Source organism: Scyliorhinus torazame, chromosome 5 (assembly GCF_047496885.1).
Source record: "Scyliorhinus torazame isolate Kashiwa2021f chromosome 5, sScyTor2.1, whole genome shotgun sequence".
Lineage (NCBI taxonomy): Eukaryota > Metazoa > Chordata > Chondrichthyes > Carcharhiniformes > Scyliorhinidae > Scyliorhinus > Scyliorhinus torazame.
In genome coordinates this window covers 266,655,221-266,674,729 of record NC_092711.1, presented here as the reverse complement: position 1 = coordinate 266,674,729, position 19,509 = coordinate 266,655,221, and the positions used below count along the sequence as shown (strand labels likewise).

Genomic DNA, 19,509 nt, shown 5'->3' with positions numbered 1-19,509 from the left:
GGGAGGGGGGGGGATTTGGAGATGGCAGAGACTGAGGATTTGGGGGGGGGGGGGGGGGGGGGGGGGGAAGAGGAAATATGTTCACAGACAGGAGCTTTCCTAAGGGAGGAAGCAGGCTTTTTGCACTATGTCAATAGACTTATTTATATTGTTTAATTTGTCATGGTTGTAAAACCAAAAATACCTCAATAAAATGTTTATTAAAAAAAAGTATGGAAATGCATCCTCAATATTCATAGAGTAGAAAATACATCTCAATCAGAAATGTGGGAAAATAAGTATAAAAAGCTATTGAAATAACAATTTGGGGTTTGATAAATGGAATAACCAGAAAATCATTTGACATGCATATTTACCACTCCTTACAAAACACCATAAGTTATCAATTGGTTAGTCTGGTCAATTAGTTAACATGTGGGGACATAAACTGGTTGAGTCAAAAGGTCAGAACCTGACAAATTTAGGACTGACAGCAGAAAGTTCACAAAAACATGGCTAGTATATAAAATGGAATTACAGTATGGTTTAGACCAAAAGCTTAGAATGAATCATGAATGGACAAATGTTTCAAGGTGCAAGAATTAAAATGTAGACAGAATTAAAATGTAGATCAGTATAACACAGCTCAACAGCAGGTCAGCACAGTGGTTAGCACTGCTGCCTCACAGCACCAGGACCCAGGTTCAATCCCAGCCCAAGTCACTGTCCGTGAGGAGTTTGCAGTCTCCCCATGTCTGTGTGGATCTCAAGCCCATAACCCAAAGATGTGCAGGTCAGGTGGCTTGGTCACACTAAATTGCCCATGATTGGAAAGTTGTTGTTTTTTTAAATTTGAAACACAGCTCAATGGCAGTTATGGGCTTGTAGCTTCCATGGGAAAATTGCAAGTTCCAACCAACACTCCACAGGACATCCCAAAGCCCAAGCTCTTTACACCCACTGAAGTAGTCACTGTTGAAATTCCACAACCAATTTAAAAGTAAGGAGTCTCACATTTGAGAGGGGTGAAAAGGCATTTCTTCTCTGAGGGTGTTTGAAATCCTCTTCCACAATAGGAGCATTGAATATATTCAAGGCTAGGCCAAGACATTTTGATTGACAAAGGAGTCAACAGTAGCATAAATGGATAGCTCTGAGGCTTCACAGCATCAGGGTCCCAGGTTCGATTCCCCACTGGGGTCACTGTTTGTGCAGAGTCTGCACATTCGCCCAGTGTCTGCATGGGTTTTCTCCAGGTGCTAGTTTCCTCCCACAGTCCAAAGACGTGCAGGTTAGGTGGATTGGCCATGATAAATTGCCCTTAGTGACCAAACAGATCCATTGGGTTATGGCGATAGGGTGGAAGGGAGGGCTCAAGTGGGTTGGTGCAGACTCGACGGGCCGAATGGCCCCCTTCTGCACTGTCTGTTCTATGGGGAAGGCAGACAGGTAGAGTTAAAGCCACAAACAGATCAGTCAATGAAAGGCAGACGGCTCGATTGGTCAAATGGCCTCAGATCCCCATTTCCTACATTACAATCCGTATTAAACCAGGAATAGAAATTGACCAAGTCACCCTACACCAGTTAAGAACCGCCAACGCCCTCCCCATAATAAAATAACAGCGGCAGGATCATTTAAACCCAGATCGACTGGATTGAATGTAATGGAATTATATCCGTCCCGAATAAGATGATCGGAATTAAACGCTGGCGTAGACCGCTTTTCACTAGTGTTCATCCAAGTATAATACTGCAGGCAGTGACTGATCTGGTGGTAAGAGCACAACACTCGGGGGCCTTGATCTCCGCCAGAACCTGGGGGGACTCACACCGACAGAGATAGCGGCTCCCTATCCCAACCCTCTCCTTCCCATTAATGCGGGTACAACTCCAACCTTCAAATGATTCCCGCTCCCTCCTCAGACGCTGGGCCTCGGTAACAATCGTTCTCACAAGCCAGGACTCGATTTAGCAATCGGCAACCTCCCTAGATTCCGCCTCGGTCCATTCCCGCTAACCGCCCGCCAATTCAAATACTGCAATCAACCAATTACAGCTCGCGGCCGGGATCAGCCAATCACAGGCCGCGCTTCTGCTGCCATCACGTGACCGGAGTAATTCCATCCTATCGCAAGGCGGGATGGAGGCAGGCGGTGGTTGCTGGGGGAACCGGCTCTGCCCTGGGTCCCACAGCGGCTGAGTCAACAACAACAGTGGCCAGAGAGCCAAGTTACCGGGATACGGGAAGAGGAAATATCGGAAAGGCTCAGCCATTCTAAAGAAGTGGCATTGCTGAATATTAATCCCACAGTTCCCCTCCTCCACAGGCTCTTCACGATGACGACATCGGTTGCCAAAGCCGTGCATGCGCAGTTGAGTGCAGCATGACGCGCAGTGCGTGGCGCATGCGCAGTGATCGTTGACGGAACTGCTTTTGCAGAACAGGCAGCTGAACCTCAGGGTTCCCCACAGTTTAATAATAATAATCTTTATTGTCACATTAACACTGCAATTAAGTTACTGTGAAAAGCCCCTAGTCACCACATTCCGGCGCCTGTTCGGGTACACAGAGGGGGAATTGAGAATATCCAATTCCCCTCACAGCACGTCTTTCGGGACTTGTGGGAGAAAACCGGAGCACCCGGAGGAAACCCACGCAGACACGGGGAGAACGTGCAAACTCAGCACAGACATTCTATCTCACTTGATTTCCTTATCAATATTCTTGCTCGGTTTCCCCCAGCCATTTTTCTGGGAAGGACACATTCGTCCAATAAACCATCTCCATTTTGCCACAGCAGCTTATCATAGTGGTCTGGAAGGGATGATGTGTCATTAAGCCTGTATTCCATCAACTGCCTGTCTGTGCTTCAATGTGATGTGCTAGGAGAAACAGGCCTGGGAGCTGCAAACAGAATTGCAGATATCATTGACCCCTCCCTCCCCATCCCAATCCCTGGAATCATGCTCCCCCACCCCCCCCCTCCCGCTCCCCCCCCCCCTCCCCCGACACAGATGCACTCCACTGTCCACCTGCCTTGTGCTTCAGAAACTGGGTGAATGGCTTCCGACTGACATTGTGGGCTGGATTCTCCACCGTCAAGATGCTCCGTTTTGCCGTCAGCCTAGCGGGTTTCCTGACAGCGTTGGGCTGCCCCACAATTTGAAACCCCGTTGACCAGCTGGCGAAACGGAGCATCCCACTGGCGTGCTGAACTAGAAATCTGGCGCAGCGGGTCGGAGAATTCAGCCCAGTGTCTCTGCAAGTGACAACATAGTATTGTGCATGTGTGGCTTAGTGCATAGACAGGTATTGGCAACCATCATGCATTGGCAGGAAACATTTTTATTGGGGTCTGAGCATCACTGGCAGGTCCAGCATTTACTGCTGCCCACTACTAATTGCCCTTGAGAAGATGGTGATGGGCTGCTTTCTTTAACCACTGCAGCCAGAGAGTGAAGACAGGGACATTCGCAGGAGATCATGTGATAAAACCTTCAGCAATGCATTCAGCCAGATTCAGCAACCCTAATCCTCACTGACCTAGAGCAATTTGAGGCGGCACAGTGGTTAGCAGTGTTGCTTCACAGCGCCAGGGACCTGGGTTCGATTCCTGGCTTGGGTCACTGTGTGCGGAGTCAGCACGTTCTCCCCGTATCTGCGTGGGTTTCCTCCAGGTGCTCCGGTTTCCTCCTAGAGTCCAAAGACGTGCAGGTTAGGTGGATTGGCCATGCTAAATTGCCCTTAGTGTCCAAGAAAGTTAGGCGGGGTTACGGGGATAGGGTGGAGGTGTGGGCATAAGTAGGGTGCTCTATCCAAGGGCTGGTGCAGACTCAATGGGCTGAATGGCCTTCTGCACTGTAAATTCTATGATTCTTCTATAATATAGTCTCTGCCAATACCTGGTAACCTAATGCTCACTGGTCTCCCTACATTATGGCCTGAATTTTTCAACTGTCAGCTGTGTGAACTCAGCATACCTAGAAGCGAGTGCAAATTGAGCTGCTGGCTGCATTCATCCCTGGGACACTTTTTTATTTTTTTAAATTTAGAGTACCCTATTGATTTTTTCCAATTAAAGGTCAATTTAGCATAGCCAATCCACCTACCCTGCACATCTTTGGGTTGTGGGGGCGAAATCCACACAAATTCCACCTGGACAATGACCCAGAGCCAGGATCTAACCTGGGACCTCAGCGCTGTGAGGCAACAGTGCTAATGGAACACAATTTTATGTTGGCTGGCCCAGCCAGTATGAAACGTGTGCTGGGAAACGTTCAATGCTGCCAGAGAGGGTGTGTACTGAGAAAAAAAGAGGGTGCAGGCTGGTGCTTCTAATCTGTTCGGGAACAGCTGCTGTGGAGCTGTCTCAGGGAGCTGCAAGCCAGTGAAAAATAAATTGTGATGGAAAAACTAGGCAAAAGGTGACAAGGCAGCATATTCAATCATAAATCGCAGTCCCCAAACACATTTCTTTTATTTCAGCCCAGACGGTTCATCCCACCCTGGATCGAGGTTGAAGCTAAATTGCCTGGTCCATCGGCCTCCCCACCAACCATAAAAGCAGATATGCCACTAAAAATTGTGTTTACATGGCCCCTTTCAGGGTTACATTGCCTCTTGGTGGGCACGCTTCTGACTCTTGCATGCGACCGTAACATTTGTGGGTGCACCCGACTTCTTTACATGCAATTCCAGGCACTCCCAGTGCCCGCTTGAGCAATGTTCAATTCTGGCCCGTGCTTGCATCTTTTACCAACCATTAGAATCATAGGATTTACCGTGCAGACGGAGGCCATTTGGCCCATCGAGCCCTTGAAAGAGCACCCTACTTAAGCCCACAGCTCCACCCTATCCCAGTAACCCCACCTAACCGTCGGGCACTAAGGGGCAATTTAGCCTGGCCAATCCACCTAACCTGCACATTTTTGGACAGTGGGAGGAAAGTGGAACATCCGGAGGAAATCCACGGAGACATGGGGAGAACGTGCAAACTCCACACAGACAGTGACCCAAGGCCAGAATTGAACCTGGGTCCCTGGAGCTGTGAGACAGCAGTGCTAACCACTGTGCCACCATGCCACCCACTAGAGACATGACCACAGGATCACATTGATTGGGGCTGGATGATTGAAGGGTAGGTGACATTGTGGAGTTTGCACATTCTACCCATGTTTGCGTGGGTTTGGCCCCACAACCCGAAAGATGTGCAGGGTAGGTGAATTGGCCACACTAAATTGCCCCTTAATTTGAAAAAATGAATTGGGTACCCTAAATTTTAAACAAAAAAAAATGTAATTTGTGGGAGCTTGTCAAAAAGGTAAGACAATAATCATGGGGGATATTTATCTATGTAAATTGAAAAAAATCAGATGGACAAAAGTAGCACGAATGAGTTCAAAGAATGTTTTTAAAATAGTTTCTTAGAACAGCACACTCTGGAGCCAAACAGATGGCAAGCTATATTCGATATGGTATTGTGCAATGAGATAGGATTAATTAATAACCTCATAGTGATGGCACCTCTAGTTGGCAGCGAACATAATATGATTGAATTTTACATTCAATTTGAAGGATAGAAGAGTGCGTCCAAAACTCTGCGGGATTCTCCGACCAGCCGCCGGGTCGGAGAATCCCCGGGGGGCAGCGTGAATCCCACCCCGCCGCTCCGAAGCCGGCTGCCATATTCTCCTGTGCCGGTTTTAAGTCGGGGGCGGGGATCACGCCACGCCAGTTGGGGGCCATTGGCAGCGACCCCCACCCCACCGGCAATTCTCCAGGCCCCGATGGGCCGAGCAGCCGACGGTTTCTGGCCAGTCCCGCCGGCGTGAATTACACATGGTCCCACACGGCGGGACCTGGCTGGTAGGCCGGCTGGTGCGGTCCTTGGGGGGCACGGGGGGATCCGGCCCCATGGGGGCCCCCACGGTGGCCTGGCCTGTGATCGGGGCCCCACGGGGCGGGCATGTGCAGTGGGGTCAATCCTTCCACGCCGGCCTCTAGGGCTCCGCCATGACCGGCGCGGTGAAGGCAACCCCTGCGCATGCGCAAGAATACCCCGGCCGGTCTGCGCATGCGCGGAACCACGCTGGCGGTTCTGCGCATGCGCTAACTCGCCCCGGCCCTTCTGCGCCAACCCCTCCGGCGCTGGCCTAGCCCCCAGAAGTGCGGAGGATTCCACAACTTCCGGTTGGCCCGACGCCAGACTGGTTCGCGCCATTTTTATACGGCAGCGTCGGGCCATCGGGGGATTCGGCAGAATCACGGCCCATGTTTTTAAACTTAAATAAGGTCAATTATTAGGGTATGAAAGTGGAGCTAGCTAAAGTGAACTGGCAAATGTGCTTAAGGGATAGATCAATAGAGGTTCAGTGGCAGACATTTAAAGGGATATTTCAGAATTCACAGAATAGACACATGCCAATGAAAAATAAATATTACAAGGGGAGGACCCATCATCCGTGTTTCAGAAATAGGGGAATAATAGAATTCTGCAGTCAACCTTGCAAGTAAAAAAATACAAAGCAGTTCATTTGCCCATGGAACTTCCTTAACTCCCATTCTAAATTAGTGAACAGGCAAGATTTTCGATCTGGGGTGGGGATCCTGACATTGGGAACACATCAGGGTTCCAACCCCATACTGCTTTACTTTTAGACGTGCAATCCAGTTTTTGGAAGCAAAGGCCAATATGTGGCCCAATGTCCAATTGGGGGCAGGTTGGAGGAGGCAGGCGCTGCAATCTGTAGGCTCAATTTAAAGGACAAACAGCAACCATTATTGTTGCTGCTGTTTTATGCAGAGATGGCAGAGAGAGCACCAGGTTGAGCACCCGTGCTAGGGCAACCCTACATTTCTTGGAAGCTTCCCTTGACATTCTTTTGGAGGAATTGGAAGGAAAAGTGTTTTGTTACTCCATCATCTATAGCTCTGTTGGTAGCACTGTTACCTCTGAATTACAAGCATTATGAGATAGTTTTTAAGTAATGTATATTTGTTTTAGTAGGGACAAGAAATAAGGTATAAGTTTCAATAAGCTTAATTTGTGTCTCTGTATTTGTATACTAAGGGTCAATGATTCAGTTTGGTTTAGTTTTAGTTTCAATTTAAACATTTCCCCTTTAAGAATCCTAAAGCAAACAGGGGGTATAAAGTTGTCGCTTACAACCAGAAGCCCACACTGAGACAACAAGGACATTTAAGAGTTAATTTGGAACCAGGTAACCCAGAGGCAAGGGGTGTCCAGTACAAGCAGGACAATACAGAGGGACAGACACTAAGACCCAGAAACTAAAGAACAGAAAGTCTCAGAAACAAGTGAATGGGATAGAAGAGAGTTCTGGGAAGTTAAAGGAACAAAGAACAGAAATTGGAAAAAGGGTCTGTTCAGTTAACTCAAGAGCAAAGAAAGAGGCTTTCAGTTAAGGGCAGTGCTGCAAGGTGCAGACCTGGAGATGTCAGATAGTGGGAAGCTAGATATCTGGAGTAATCAAAATGTTTGTGACATTTTAATATACCCTGCATAGCTGGGTACTAAGAGAGTGCATGGAAGCTTGAATGCATGTGGCAACTCAGCGCAGAGGAATACCAAAAGGAGAGGGTGAAACCCTGGAGGTGGAACCTTGGTGAGGTTATCTGAGAGAAAGTATTGTTTGGAAGAAAATTCCAAGGCATGTTCTTCAAGAGCAGAGATTGGAAACTCTTGTGTGAAAGCCAGAGTTCCATTGACACCAGTTGCTCACCGTGTGACGAGTGTCTGGGGGGGATTTGATGAAAAATCTACAGAAGTTGTTTTGGGTGGCATTAGCCACTTGGTTTCAGAGTGTGGTGTGTCTGATCACAGTTTGCCTATTGGTTTACATGAACTGTGTACTTACTGAGAACATTAGGGTATGGCATTTTTTGTAACTTGTATTTTTGAAAACGTAAATTTGCGATGAAGGAATAGTATATTATAGTTAATCTTTTCTTGTTTAATAAATGTTTTATTCTTTTGTTAGAATTTCCTCAACAGCCCTGTGACTCTGCTCACCCAAAATATCTAAACAAAAAAATAAAAGTTAGGCTCTATCAAGCCAGGTTCTATACTGGGATCTCACTTGTCCAGTAGTAACATGTTGGGATTGTAACACAAGGTACTGGTTCAATACCCACTGCCAGGGCTTGAACACAAAACTCTAGACTAACACTCCAGTTCAGTGCGAGGGAATGCTGCATTGTCATAGTGTTACATTTTGGATGGGATGTGAACAAATGCTTCATCTGCCTGCTGAAGATGGAAAACATCCCAAAGCACTATTTTGAAGAAGAACAGGGTAGTTGTCTTCAGTGTCCGGATCAATATTTGTCCCCGAATCAACATCACAAAAACAGATTATGGTCATTATTGCTGTTTGTGTGAACTTACCGAGTGTAAATTGACTGCCCTGTTTCGTACCTTACAATACTTCAAAAATACTTCAGAGGCTGTAAAGCACTGTGAGACGTCCAGTGGTTGTGAAAAATGCTATGTAAATGCAGTCTTTCTTTCTCATGACAGGAGCAGACCAATCAGCTGATGAAGCAAGCTTGGCTGAATGCGGCTCACGCTGTGAGTAGCCGCAGCATTGTGAGGAGAACATGGGTACAGTGCTGGAAGCATTTCAGTGACCTACTCAAACTTGGCAAGGTGATTGCAATATGACATCCACATTTCAGGGGCCCAGGTCTGTAGTCCCCAACTGAGCAACCTTGGGGAGCAGAGTGTTCCTAGTTCACCTACATAGGAGAAATGTATGCCCAAAGAGCATTGCATAGCCATGAGTCAAGAATATTTGCAGCAGAGACACAGAGACAACACTAAAAACTGTATCATCTCAGGCGATTGTACTGCTGGCAATAGTGATGGGGGGGGGGGGGATGGGGGAATGCTGAAGCTTTGTTTTAACTCTCTTGAGATTGCAGAAGAGCACAAAACGCAAGAGGGTAATCACCACCCCAGAACCTCCAGGCTGAGGACAGCCGCCATGAGCATCTGAGCAGCATGCATTTACCAGTGCCTCTGCTTCATCCTCAGCCACAGCTAGAGCACTCCGTCAGAGCGGCTGTAATTATAGGTCACCATATCATTAAATGTATTTTCTGAATCACTTAACGTGTCATTGTTTTGAGATTGTATTAACTCTTGAGTACTTAACACAGAGGGCATTTTGTTGCTTGCACTCAGACTTCTGCATTTTCATTCTTTGATGGAAATAAAGCCAAAAAAGGAAGAACTGAGAGTGATCAAAAGCCTGTGTGGTCAGTGGGGACTTGTATTTCATCCCATTTTGATAACAATTAAAGTAGTCATAATTGTGTACTTTATGGATACTCATTCAGTATTCCAGCACAACTATCCTGCAGTTGAGTATAGGTGAAAAGTGCCTGGATCAGTGTGCCTGGATCAGTCCTCACTACATGCTGATCAGATCCTAGATTCTTGAATCATAAGGTGCTCCAGGCAAATTTCCTGTAAAGCATAGCCACTGTTCTCCACTACATCATCATCGTCCTCCTCTTCAGTCTTTTCCCGCTCCAAGGAACTGTGTAATTCCAGCACTCCTCCCTCTTCAAGGTCCACACTTCTTTGAAAGACCATGCAGCAGACAACAACAATGCTCAAGACCGTGAATGGAACTGCATCTTTTAAATGTCCTTGGCCATCACTGGCAAGGCTGGCATTCATTGTCCTACCCTATTCATCCTGAGAAAGTAATGGTGTGATGGTGTGTTGTGTCATCTTCTTGACCCATTGCAGTCCCGGCCATTCTTGTTATTCTTTTTAGCAGTTTGATACAATAGTGGGTCAGTCACTAGGTTAGGGAACACTGCCAAGATGTTGGTGGGAGGGTGTGGGGGGGGGGGGGGGGGGGGGGGGGGATGCAAGTGGTGTAGCTGTAATATGGACACATGTAATGCAGGGAGGTGCACACATAGTGCTATCAGGAAGGAAGGGTCAGTGCACTGGGGTGTACTGTCAGGGAGAGAAGTTGAGAAGTTGGTTCTGCTGGATTGGGGCGTATTTGTATGAGGGAAATAGGATTGAATGGCAGAGGGATCTTCAGTCAGATAGGGAAGCAGGACCAAATTTTAGGATTAAAAAACAATTGCACCCATTTGATTATGTAAAGCCCACTCTGACATGAATGACAGAAACATATTTGTAAATAAAGTTTTTAAAAAAGGTAGGTACAATTTTCCATTGACCTCGAACTTCAACTCAGAGGCCAGTATCGAGCCCTTGTGACGTCATGTAGTCAATGAATTACATTGATATGGAGAAATTTTGCTTCCAAAGCTTGATCACAGAATAGTGTCCTCAGAATCTTCTTTCATCTTCACTTCTGCAACAGAGAAAGAATATAGAAACTGAAAGGGTAAAAAGCTTTTTGACAGAAACTAAACACAATAACTTAATTCTTGTTTTGGATCATCCATATTTTGATGCCGTATGAGCAGTCTGACAATACAGTGGTGAACCCAAGGTGACCACGATTTGAGCAAGCGATGTTGCAGAACTCTGTCATGAATTGAGTTGAAGATCTTGATAACAACTGTCATTACATGACAACCTTGCACACTAGCACTTGTTGGTGGATAACTCAGTGGTACTTGACAAAGGAGGGGATTTCAGGATCATTTCTGCCAATTGCAACAAAGCCTGCATTGTCACTTGACATTGACGGTGCACCATTGGTTGTGATTCAAACCAGTTTCTTAATTGGAATGATTTTCTCAGTCACTTGTCTTTTGAATATCATAGAATTAATCATAGAATTTACAGTGCAGAAGGAGGCCATTCGGCCCATCGAGTCTGCACTGGCTCTTGGAAAGAGCACCCTACCGAGCCCACACCTCCACCCTATCCCCATTACCCAGTAACCCCATCTATCCCCATTACCCACTAACCCCACCCAACACTAAGGGCAATTTTGGACACTACGGACAATTTAGCATGGCCAATCCACCTAACCTGCACATCTTTGGACTGTGGGAGGAAACCGGAGCACCCGGAGGAAACCCACGCACACACGGGGAGAACGTGCAGACTCCACACAGACAGTGACCCAAGCCGGGAATCGAACCTGGGACCCTGGAGCAGTGAAGCAATTGTGCTATCCACAATGCTACCGTGCTGCCCTAAATATGTTGGGGACATGCTTGCCTCTTGATCTTTCTCTTTGTCAAAACTCCTATTTATTGACTACAGCTCTGCCTTCAAAACCATAATCCCAGCCAAGCTCACATAAAAGCTCCAAAACCCAGGACTTGGCTCCTCACTCTGCAACTGGATCCTCAACTTTCTGACCCACAGACCACAGTCAGTAAGAGTGAGAAAGTCACCGTTTTTTCTTGAGTCTTTGCCATGCTCTGTGGACCCGGGTTCGAATCCCGCCAGTTAAGTCCAGAGTGATTTGCACGCGTTTTTCCACATTGTGCTTTTTCTCAATATTGTATCAATATCTTCTTTAATCAACAGAACTACTCCACCACCTTTTCCTTTCTGTCTGTCCTTCCTAAACACTGAATGTCCCTCAACGCTTACCTCCCATCCTTGGAGCTATGTCTCTGTAATACCAACTATACCACACCCGTGTACATCTATCTGCACAGCTAATTCATTTTATTTCAAATGCTGAGAACGTTCGGTTACAAAACCTTAAGGCTAGTCCTTTCAACATTCCTTGTCCCTCTGCTACTTTTTCTTTACTGTGTCCTTATCTGATTCTGGCCCTTGATTAATCTGCCTTTCACTTTTCATATTCACCTTGCTATCTTTTTCTCTTGTTCTTGATTTCTCCTGCTCTGAATCCTTACCTCGGTTCCACCCCCCTGCCATATTACTTTAAGAAGTCTTACAACACCAGGTTAAAGTCCAATAGGTTTGTTTCAAATCCCCCCGCACCCCCCATCTTTGAGGTCCTACTTTACAACTTGCTTCCTAGCTCCCTACATTCTGATTTTAGGATCTCATCCCTTTTTTTTAGCTATGTTGTGTATAGTATACCAATGTTTGCCACAACAAACGGCTGTTCACCCTGCCCTTTCAGAATGTCCTGTAACCGCTCCGAGACATCCTTGACATCAGCACCGTCTCTTTTGAAACCACAGAAATGTCTATCTATTCCCCTCAAAATTGAATACCCTATCTCCTTACTTAAGGTAAGCATGCAGGTACAGCAGGTGGTAAAGAAGGCAAATGGTATGCTGGCCTTCATTGCGAGAGGATTTGAGTACCTCGAGCAGGAATGTCTTGCTTCAATTATACATGGCCTTGGTGAGACCACACTGGAATATTGTGCGCAGTTTTGGTCTCCTTATCCGAGGAAGGATGTTCTTGCTCTAGAGGGAGTGCAGCGAGTGTTTAGCAGACTGATTCCTGGGAAGCCAGGACTGATGTATGAGGAGAGATTGCATCAGTTAGGATTGTATTCGCTGGAGTTCAGAAGAATATGTGGATATCTCATAGAAACTAATAAAATTCTAACAGGACTAGACAGGGTAGATGCAGGAAGGATGTTCCCGAGAGTGGCCATGTCAAGAACCTGGGGGTCACAGTCTGAGGAAATGCGTTAGACCTTTTATGACAGAGATGAGGAGAAATGTCTTCACCCCGAATGGTGTGTCCGTGGAATTTGTTACCACATGAAGTAGTTGAGGCCAAAACAATGTATGTTTTCAAGAAACAGTTAGACATAGCACTTAGGACGAAGGGGATCAAAGGATATGGGGGGAAAAGCAGGATTAGGTTATTCAACTGGATGATCAGCCATGATCATAATGAATGGTAGAGCAGGCTTGAAGGGAAGAATGGCCTCCTCCTGCACCAAGTTTCTATGTTTTAGAACTATTGCATTTGTACACCATTTTCTCCTCCCTTGTGCAGCAGAGCCAATCGCGGTGCTACGAATTTGGCTGCTGCTGTTATCCCCTGAGAGGCCACTCCCTTCAACAGTATCGAAAATGGTACATCTGTTTTGCAGGGAATTAGCCACAGGAGATTCCCGCGCTGTCTGCCTAGTCCTTTTGTTCTGCTTGGTGGTCACTTGTTCCCTCCTTGCCTGTGGGCAGCACGGTAGCATAGTGGTTGGCACAGTTGCTTCACAGCTCCAGCTCCAGGATCCCAGGTTCGATGGGTCACTGTCTGTGCGGTGTGCACGTTCTCCCAGAGTCTGCGTGGGTTTCCTCCGGGTGCTCCGGTCTCCTCCCACAGTCCAAGGATGTGCAGGTTAGGTAGATTGGCCATGATAAATTGCCCTTCGTGTCTAAAAAATGTTAAGTGGGGTTACTGGGTTACAGGTATAGGGTCGATACGTGGGCTTCAGTAGGGTGCTCTTTGTAAGGGCCAGTGCAGACTCGATGGGCCAAATGGCCTCCTTCTGCACTGTAAATTCTCTAAATTCTATGATTCTATGAGTCTGCGCCTGCAGTGTGACCACCTCTCTAAACGTGCTTCCCACCATATGTGCTATCCATTTGGCGCGGGTCGGCAGGCAATGATAATCAATTGTTTGACATTCTAGGGTCAACATGTCGATCGCGATCAACTATTTGGTGACCACTGCTTTAAAGTATCAATAATAGAAACCACGAACCCCTGAAAACACTTAATTGATCACAGACATGAGAGCCAGAGCTGTCAACCAAGCAATGTTTTCTGTGGGATGCAGCTATTCCAACAAAGTAATGGATATCTGGGCTCTCAGCCAAGCATACATACTGAGGCTTGACTAAAAGCCGAGACATCTATTACTCTTGATGAAAAGCTGCGTCCCAAAAAAAACTTTGCTTGATTGAAGATCTGGCTTTCTGGTCCTGTGGTCAGTTTCACATGTTTATTTACATCAGGTTAAGTGGTTTGGTCCTGTGATCAGTTTCACGATGTTTATTTACATAAGGTTAAGTGGTTTCAAGGGTTTGCATTTCAATTTATTTGTGGTGAAATTACTCTTTTCCAACATAGTGGAAAGTTTGGAAGCAAGTGGACGTATTAACGAGAGGCAGCACAGTTTTGTGAAGGGGAGGTTGTGTCTCACTAACTTGATTGAGTTTTTTGAAGAGGTCACAAAAATGATTGATGCAGGTAGGGCAGTGGATGTTGTCTATATGGACTTCAGTAAGGCCTTTGCCAAGGTCCCTCATGGCAGACTGGTACAAAAGGTGAAGTCACAAGGGATCAGAGGTGAGCTGGCAAGATGGATACAGAACTGGCTAGGTCATAGAAGGCAGAGAGTAGCAATGGAAGGGTGCTTTTCTGATTGGAGGGCTGTGACTAGTGGTGTTCCGCAGGGATCAGTACTGGGACCTTTGCTGTTTGTAGTACATATAAATGATTTGGAGGAAAATGTAACTGATCTGATTAGTACGTTTGCGGACGACACAAAGGTTGGTGGAATTGCGGATAGCGATGAGGACTGTCAGAGGATACAGCAGGATTTAGATCGTTTGGAGACTTGGGTGGAGAGATGGCAGATGGAGTTTAATCAGGACAAATGTGAGGTAATGCATTTTGGAAGGTCTAATGCAGGTAGGGAATATACAGTGAATGGTAGAACCCTCAAGAGTATTGAAAGTCAGAGAGATCTAGGTGTACAGGTCCACAGGTCACTGGTGGAAAGGTGGTCAAGAAGGCATACGGCATGCTTGCCTTCATTGGCCGGGCCATTGAGTATAAAAATTGGCAAGTCATGTTGCAGCTGTATAGAACTTTATTTAGGCCATACTTGGAGTGTAGTGTTCATTTCTGGTCACCACACTACCAGAAGGATGTGGAGGCTTTCGAGAGTGTGCAGAAGAGATTTACCAGGATGTTGCCTGGTATGGAGGGCATTAGCTATGAGGAGAGGTTGAATAAACTTGGTTTGTTCTCACTGGAACGACGGAGGTTGAGGGGCGACTTGATAGAGGTCTACAAAATTATGAGGGGCATAGACACAGTGGATAGTCAGAGGCTTTTTCCCAGGGTAGAGGGGTCAATTACTAGGGGGCATAGGTTTAAGGTGCGAGGGGCAAGGTTTAGAGGCAAGACTTTTACACAGAGGGTAATAGATGCCTGGAACTCGCTGCCGGAGGAGGTAGTGGAAGCAGGGATGATAGTGACGTTTAACGGGCATCTTGACAAATACATGAATAGGAAGGGAATAGAGGGATACGGACCCAGGAAGTGTAGAAGATTTTAGTTTAGATGGGCAGCATGGTCAGCGTGGACATGGAGGGCCGAAGGGCCTGTTCCTGTGCTGTACTTTTCTTTGCTCTTTGTTCTTTGTATGAATGAATGAATGACATTTTTTCGGTAATAGCAAAGCAAAGTATTGTGCTGGAAATCTGAAATAAAAATTGAAAATGCTGAGTTTGAGAGAAACTTTATGGGCGCAATCCAATTGGCCACGCTGAGCCAGGAAAGCAGTTTGCTGTGGTGCAGTGTGGCAGATAAAAGCCAGGAGACTCCGCTCCCAGGGTCTACGTGGCTCGCAACGCCTTGCAAGATCACTTTTTGGCAAATCCACAGGGTAAAGCGAGACAGTTAGTCGCACTCTAATGTGCAGATTCCCGAGGTACCTGAGGTTTTGGTATTCATTCCCTTTGCCTTGGGGACCTCGAGTGAGTGCCGTTCAGCACTGCTCCCTACAAATGGGGACCAGATAGAAAAGCACTTGTGGGGGGTCACCCAGGGAATGAAGCTGCATGCCCTTTGGGCAAGTAGGTGCCCTGGCACAGCTAGTGCCACCTGGCCACCCTGCCATCTGGGTGCCACTCTGACATTGTCAAGGTTCCCAGGTGGCACTGCCAGCTGGCATAGGCACTGCAGGTTGGCACTGCCAAGGTGGCATTTTATGTGCACGTGCGATCGGGCTGGGGGTGCCCTGCATGGGTGTGTGTTGGGGGGGTTCAAGGGGACTGGGGACACTCCTACAGTGCATTCGGGCTGGGGGGGAGAGAGGGAAAGAGATCAGGGATCGCTTTGGGGGCCATGGAGATCGGGATGCCATTCAAAAATGGCGGAGCTCCCCACTGTAGAAAATGGGGCTACGTGTGGCCTCGGCCGCACGTTCCCAGATCAGGTCCCTTGTACACGGGAGTTGTATTGAATAGCCACGTGTTTCTTGGCTCCAGGAAACACGAGGCTAAACATGCTCCCTGTGGGATTTTGTTCCCATTTGGTTGAATCGATCCCCATGTTTCAAGACTACAACTCTTGAGAGATTTATTTGGGGTGTTTGGTTCAATGTCATGCTTTGTGGGTCGATGGACATGGAATTGCCACAATTTGTCATTGGTGCATTAAGGGTAAAGATGGGTGGGTGGCATGCCATAGTTTGGCATGGGTGTGTGAGGGACAAAGGAAGGGTGTGTCATTGGTGGCATGAGTGACGATGAGGGGTGGCTTGGTAGAGGGGTCGTGATAGGCTATGCAGGGGGGTGGGATTGGATTGGCTTCATAGCCTGACATGAGGACATGGCATGGGAATGTGTGTGTATGTGTTATGGAGGGGGGGGGGGGGGGGAATTGGTGAGGGTTGCAGGACCTTTGGTGTTTTTATTTTAACTAGCACCAAGTCCCCCAACCACAGAGGCAAACCTCAGCACGCAGCAGCCCCTGTAGCTGCATCCAAATGTCTTCCTTGGTGGCCCGGCCCGACCCCAGCCTGCACCCACTCCCAACAATGAAGATCCCGTCTTTGTGGGCACTATCCCTCAAAGGCAGATGGGTTGACCTTGGAATTTTCCAAGTTCTCCACCTCAAGGATGAATGTTGTTGGAGGATAAAGATTTCTGTGAGCATGACTGCGTCTCTTGAACTATCTGCAGCTCTGTTTGTTCCTTGGCAATGCAACTTATTGTCTTTTTGCTAGAGTGGAATATTCAGAAGAAACCCGATAAAGAAAAAAAGGTTCATTGCTGGAACCTTCTAGAGAATTCAGAACATTCTGCAGCAACTAAAAGCAATTTAAAATCATTCAAGTAGAAAAAAGAAAATCCTAATTTAATACCAACAAAATGGTCCCCAATATTTCTAATATTTTACTTACAAACAGCTGAGGATCCCTTTAAGTATTTCTCAAAATGGCCACCTCGTAACTGTGCCGTCCCAATTATGGGTGGTCAGGAACTGGTGGTAGCCATGCATTCAGAGACAACAACTGCATTAAGATCATAAGTACATCATCTGATACTTATTTAAATTTACTAATGAGGTCCCACCTGTTTCTGCGAGAAGTTCTGGCTGATAAGATTGCGGTTCACCTGAAAAATGAATAAGTGGGCAACAAGTGTTTAGCAAAAGTTTCAATTACAAACACAGAAATAGGAGCAGAAGTAGGCCATTCGGCCCCTTGAACCTGCTCCGCCATTCAATAAGATTGTGGCTGACCTGTCTGTGTTGAGTTCCACATTCCCATCTATCACCGATAACATTTGATTTCCTTGCCTAACAAGAATCTATCTACCTTCACCTTTAAAATATTCAGTAACCCTCTCTTATACTGTCTTCTGAGGCAGAGAGTTCCAAAGTCGCACAAACCTCTGAGAGAAAAAAAATCTCCGTATCTCTTTCATATAAAGGTGACCCCTAACTTTATAACAGTACAAGACTCACCGACAAGAGGGAACATCCTTTCAATGCCCACCTTATCAATACCATTCAGGATATTATAAACTTCAGTCAAGTCACCCATCACTCTTCTAGACCAGTGGAAACAAGCCTAACCTTGCCAATCTACCCTCATAAAATAACCCGCTCATTCCAGTTATCAATCTTGTAAACTTCCTCTGAACACTTCCAATGCATTTACATCCTCCCTAAATCAGAAGACCAAAACTGCACACAGTATTTGAGATGCAGTCTCACCAATGCCCTATATAACTGAAGCATAACATCTTTACTTTTATGTTCAATTCCTCTTGTATAAAAGGATAGCATTCCATTAGCCTTCCTAATTTCATGTTGCACCTCCATACCAACTTTTTGTTGTATTTTACGAGAATACCTTGATGACTCTGCACATCAACACTCTGCAGTTGTTCTCCATTTAAGTAATACTCTGCTTTATTATCCTTCCTGTCCAAATGAACAACTTCACACTTTCCCACATCCACAAAGTGGATAACCTCACATTTATCCACATTATATTGCATCTGCCATGCATATGCCCACTCACTCAGCCTATCCAAATCACACTGCATCTTCTTCCCAGTTAGGAGGGCTAGAAGAGGCATGAAATGCCATTGGCAAGCAGGGTCAAGGAAAATCCCAAGGCCTTTTATACATATATAAGGAGTAAAAGTGTAGCTGGGGAAAGAGTAGGCCCACTCAAGGACAAAGGAGAGAAGTTATGTGTGGAGTCAGAGGAAGTGGTGAGATCCTTAATGAGTACTTTGCATCGGTATTCACCAAGGAGAGGGACATGACAGATGTTAAGGTTAGGGATGGGTGTGTGCATACTCTAGGGTATGTCAGCATAATGAAGGGGGAAATGTTGGATATCTTAAAATGCATTAGGATAGACAAGTCCCCGGGACCAGGTGGGATATACCCCAGGTTACTATGGGAGGTAGAAGAAGAAATAGCTGGGGCCTTAACAGCTATCTTTGCATCTTCTTTGACCACAGGTGAGGTTTCAGAGGACTGGAGAATAGCCAATGTTGTCCCTTTGTTTAAGAAGGGAAGCAGGGATAATTATAGGCCAGTGAGCCTGACATCAGTGGTGGGTAAGCTCTTGGAGAAGATATTGAGGGACAGGATTTATTCATATTTGGAAGCAAATGGACCGGTTAGTGATAGGCAACATGATATTGTGTGGGGAAGGTCATGTCTTACCAACTTGATAAGAGTTTTTTGAGGAGGTGACAAAATTAATTGATGAGGGAAAGGCTGTGGATGTCGTCTACATGGACTTTAGTAAGGCATTTGACAAGGTCTCTCATGGCAGACAGGTACAAAAGCTAAAGTCGCATGGGATTCGGGGTGTGCTACTTAGACAGATAAAGAACTGGGTTGGCAACAGGGGCCAGAGAGTAACAGTGAAAGAGGATTTTTCAGAATGGAGATCTGTAACTAGTGGTGTTCCACAGGGATCAGTGCTAGGACCTTGTTGGTGGTAATATGTATAAATGACCTGGAGGAAAATGTAGATGGTCTGATGAGCAATTTTGCAGATGACACTAAGGTAGATGGAGTTGTAGATAGTGAAGTGGACAGTCAGAGAATACAACAGAATGTAGATGGATTAGAGAGTTGGGCAGAGAAATAGCAGATGGAGTTGAATCTGGACAAATGCGAGGCGATGCATTTTGGAAGATCAAATTCAGGTGTGAATTATACATTAAATGGCAGAACCCTTAGGAGCATTGACATAATAACAATCTTTATTATTGTCACAAGAAATCTCACATTATACTGCAATGAAGTTACTGTGAAAATGCCAATGCTGCCACACTCCGGCGCCTGTTTGGATACACTGAGGGAGAATTCAGTGAGGGAGCATTCAGAATGTCCAAATCACCTAA

At 46.3% G+C, this 19,509-nt stretch overlaps 2 protein-coding genes across 10 annotated transcripts in view; both read right to left on the bottom strand.

Annotated features, from left to right (window-relative positions):
• The window catches only part of kif4 (kinesin family member 4), a 103,467-nt gene extending 101,439 nt beyond the window's left edge, over nucleotides 1-2,028 (bottom strand). The window contains exon 1 of the mRNA XM_072505515.1: nucleotides 1,877-2,028. The gene's annotated coding sequence lies outside the window, so the exon portion shown is untranslated. The remainder of the gene's footprint in view (nucleotides 1-1,876) is intronic.
• An 8,134-nt stretch (nucleotides 2,029-10,162) lies between these two features.
• The window catches only part of gdpd2 (glycerophosphodiester phosphodiesterase domain containing 2), a 351,510-nt gene continuing 342,163 nt past the window's right edge, over nucleotides 10,163-19,509 (bottom strand). For 8 of the 9 annotated variants that reach the window (XM_072505507.1, XM_072505508.1, XM_072505509.1 and 5 more), the window contains 2 exons: nucleotides 17,206-17,247; nucleotides 10,163-10,346 (listed from right to left, as the gene is read on the bottom strand). In XM_072505507.1, the coding sequence (XP_072361608.1) occupies nucleotides 10,306-10,346; nucleotides 17,206-17,247 (83 nt within the window). In that variant the 3' untranslated portion in view covers nucleotides 10,163-10,305. Of the gene's footprint in view, nucleotides 10,347-17,205; nucleotides 17,248-19,509 lie in introns of those variants that run through there. The other variant, XM_072505513.1, reaches the window with a different exon arrangement.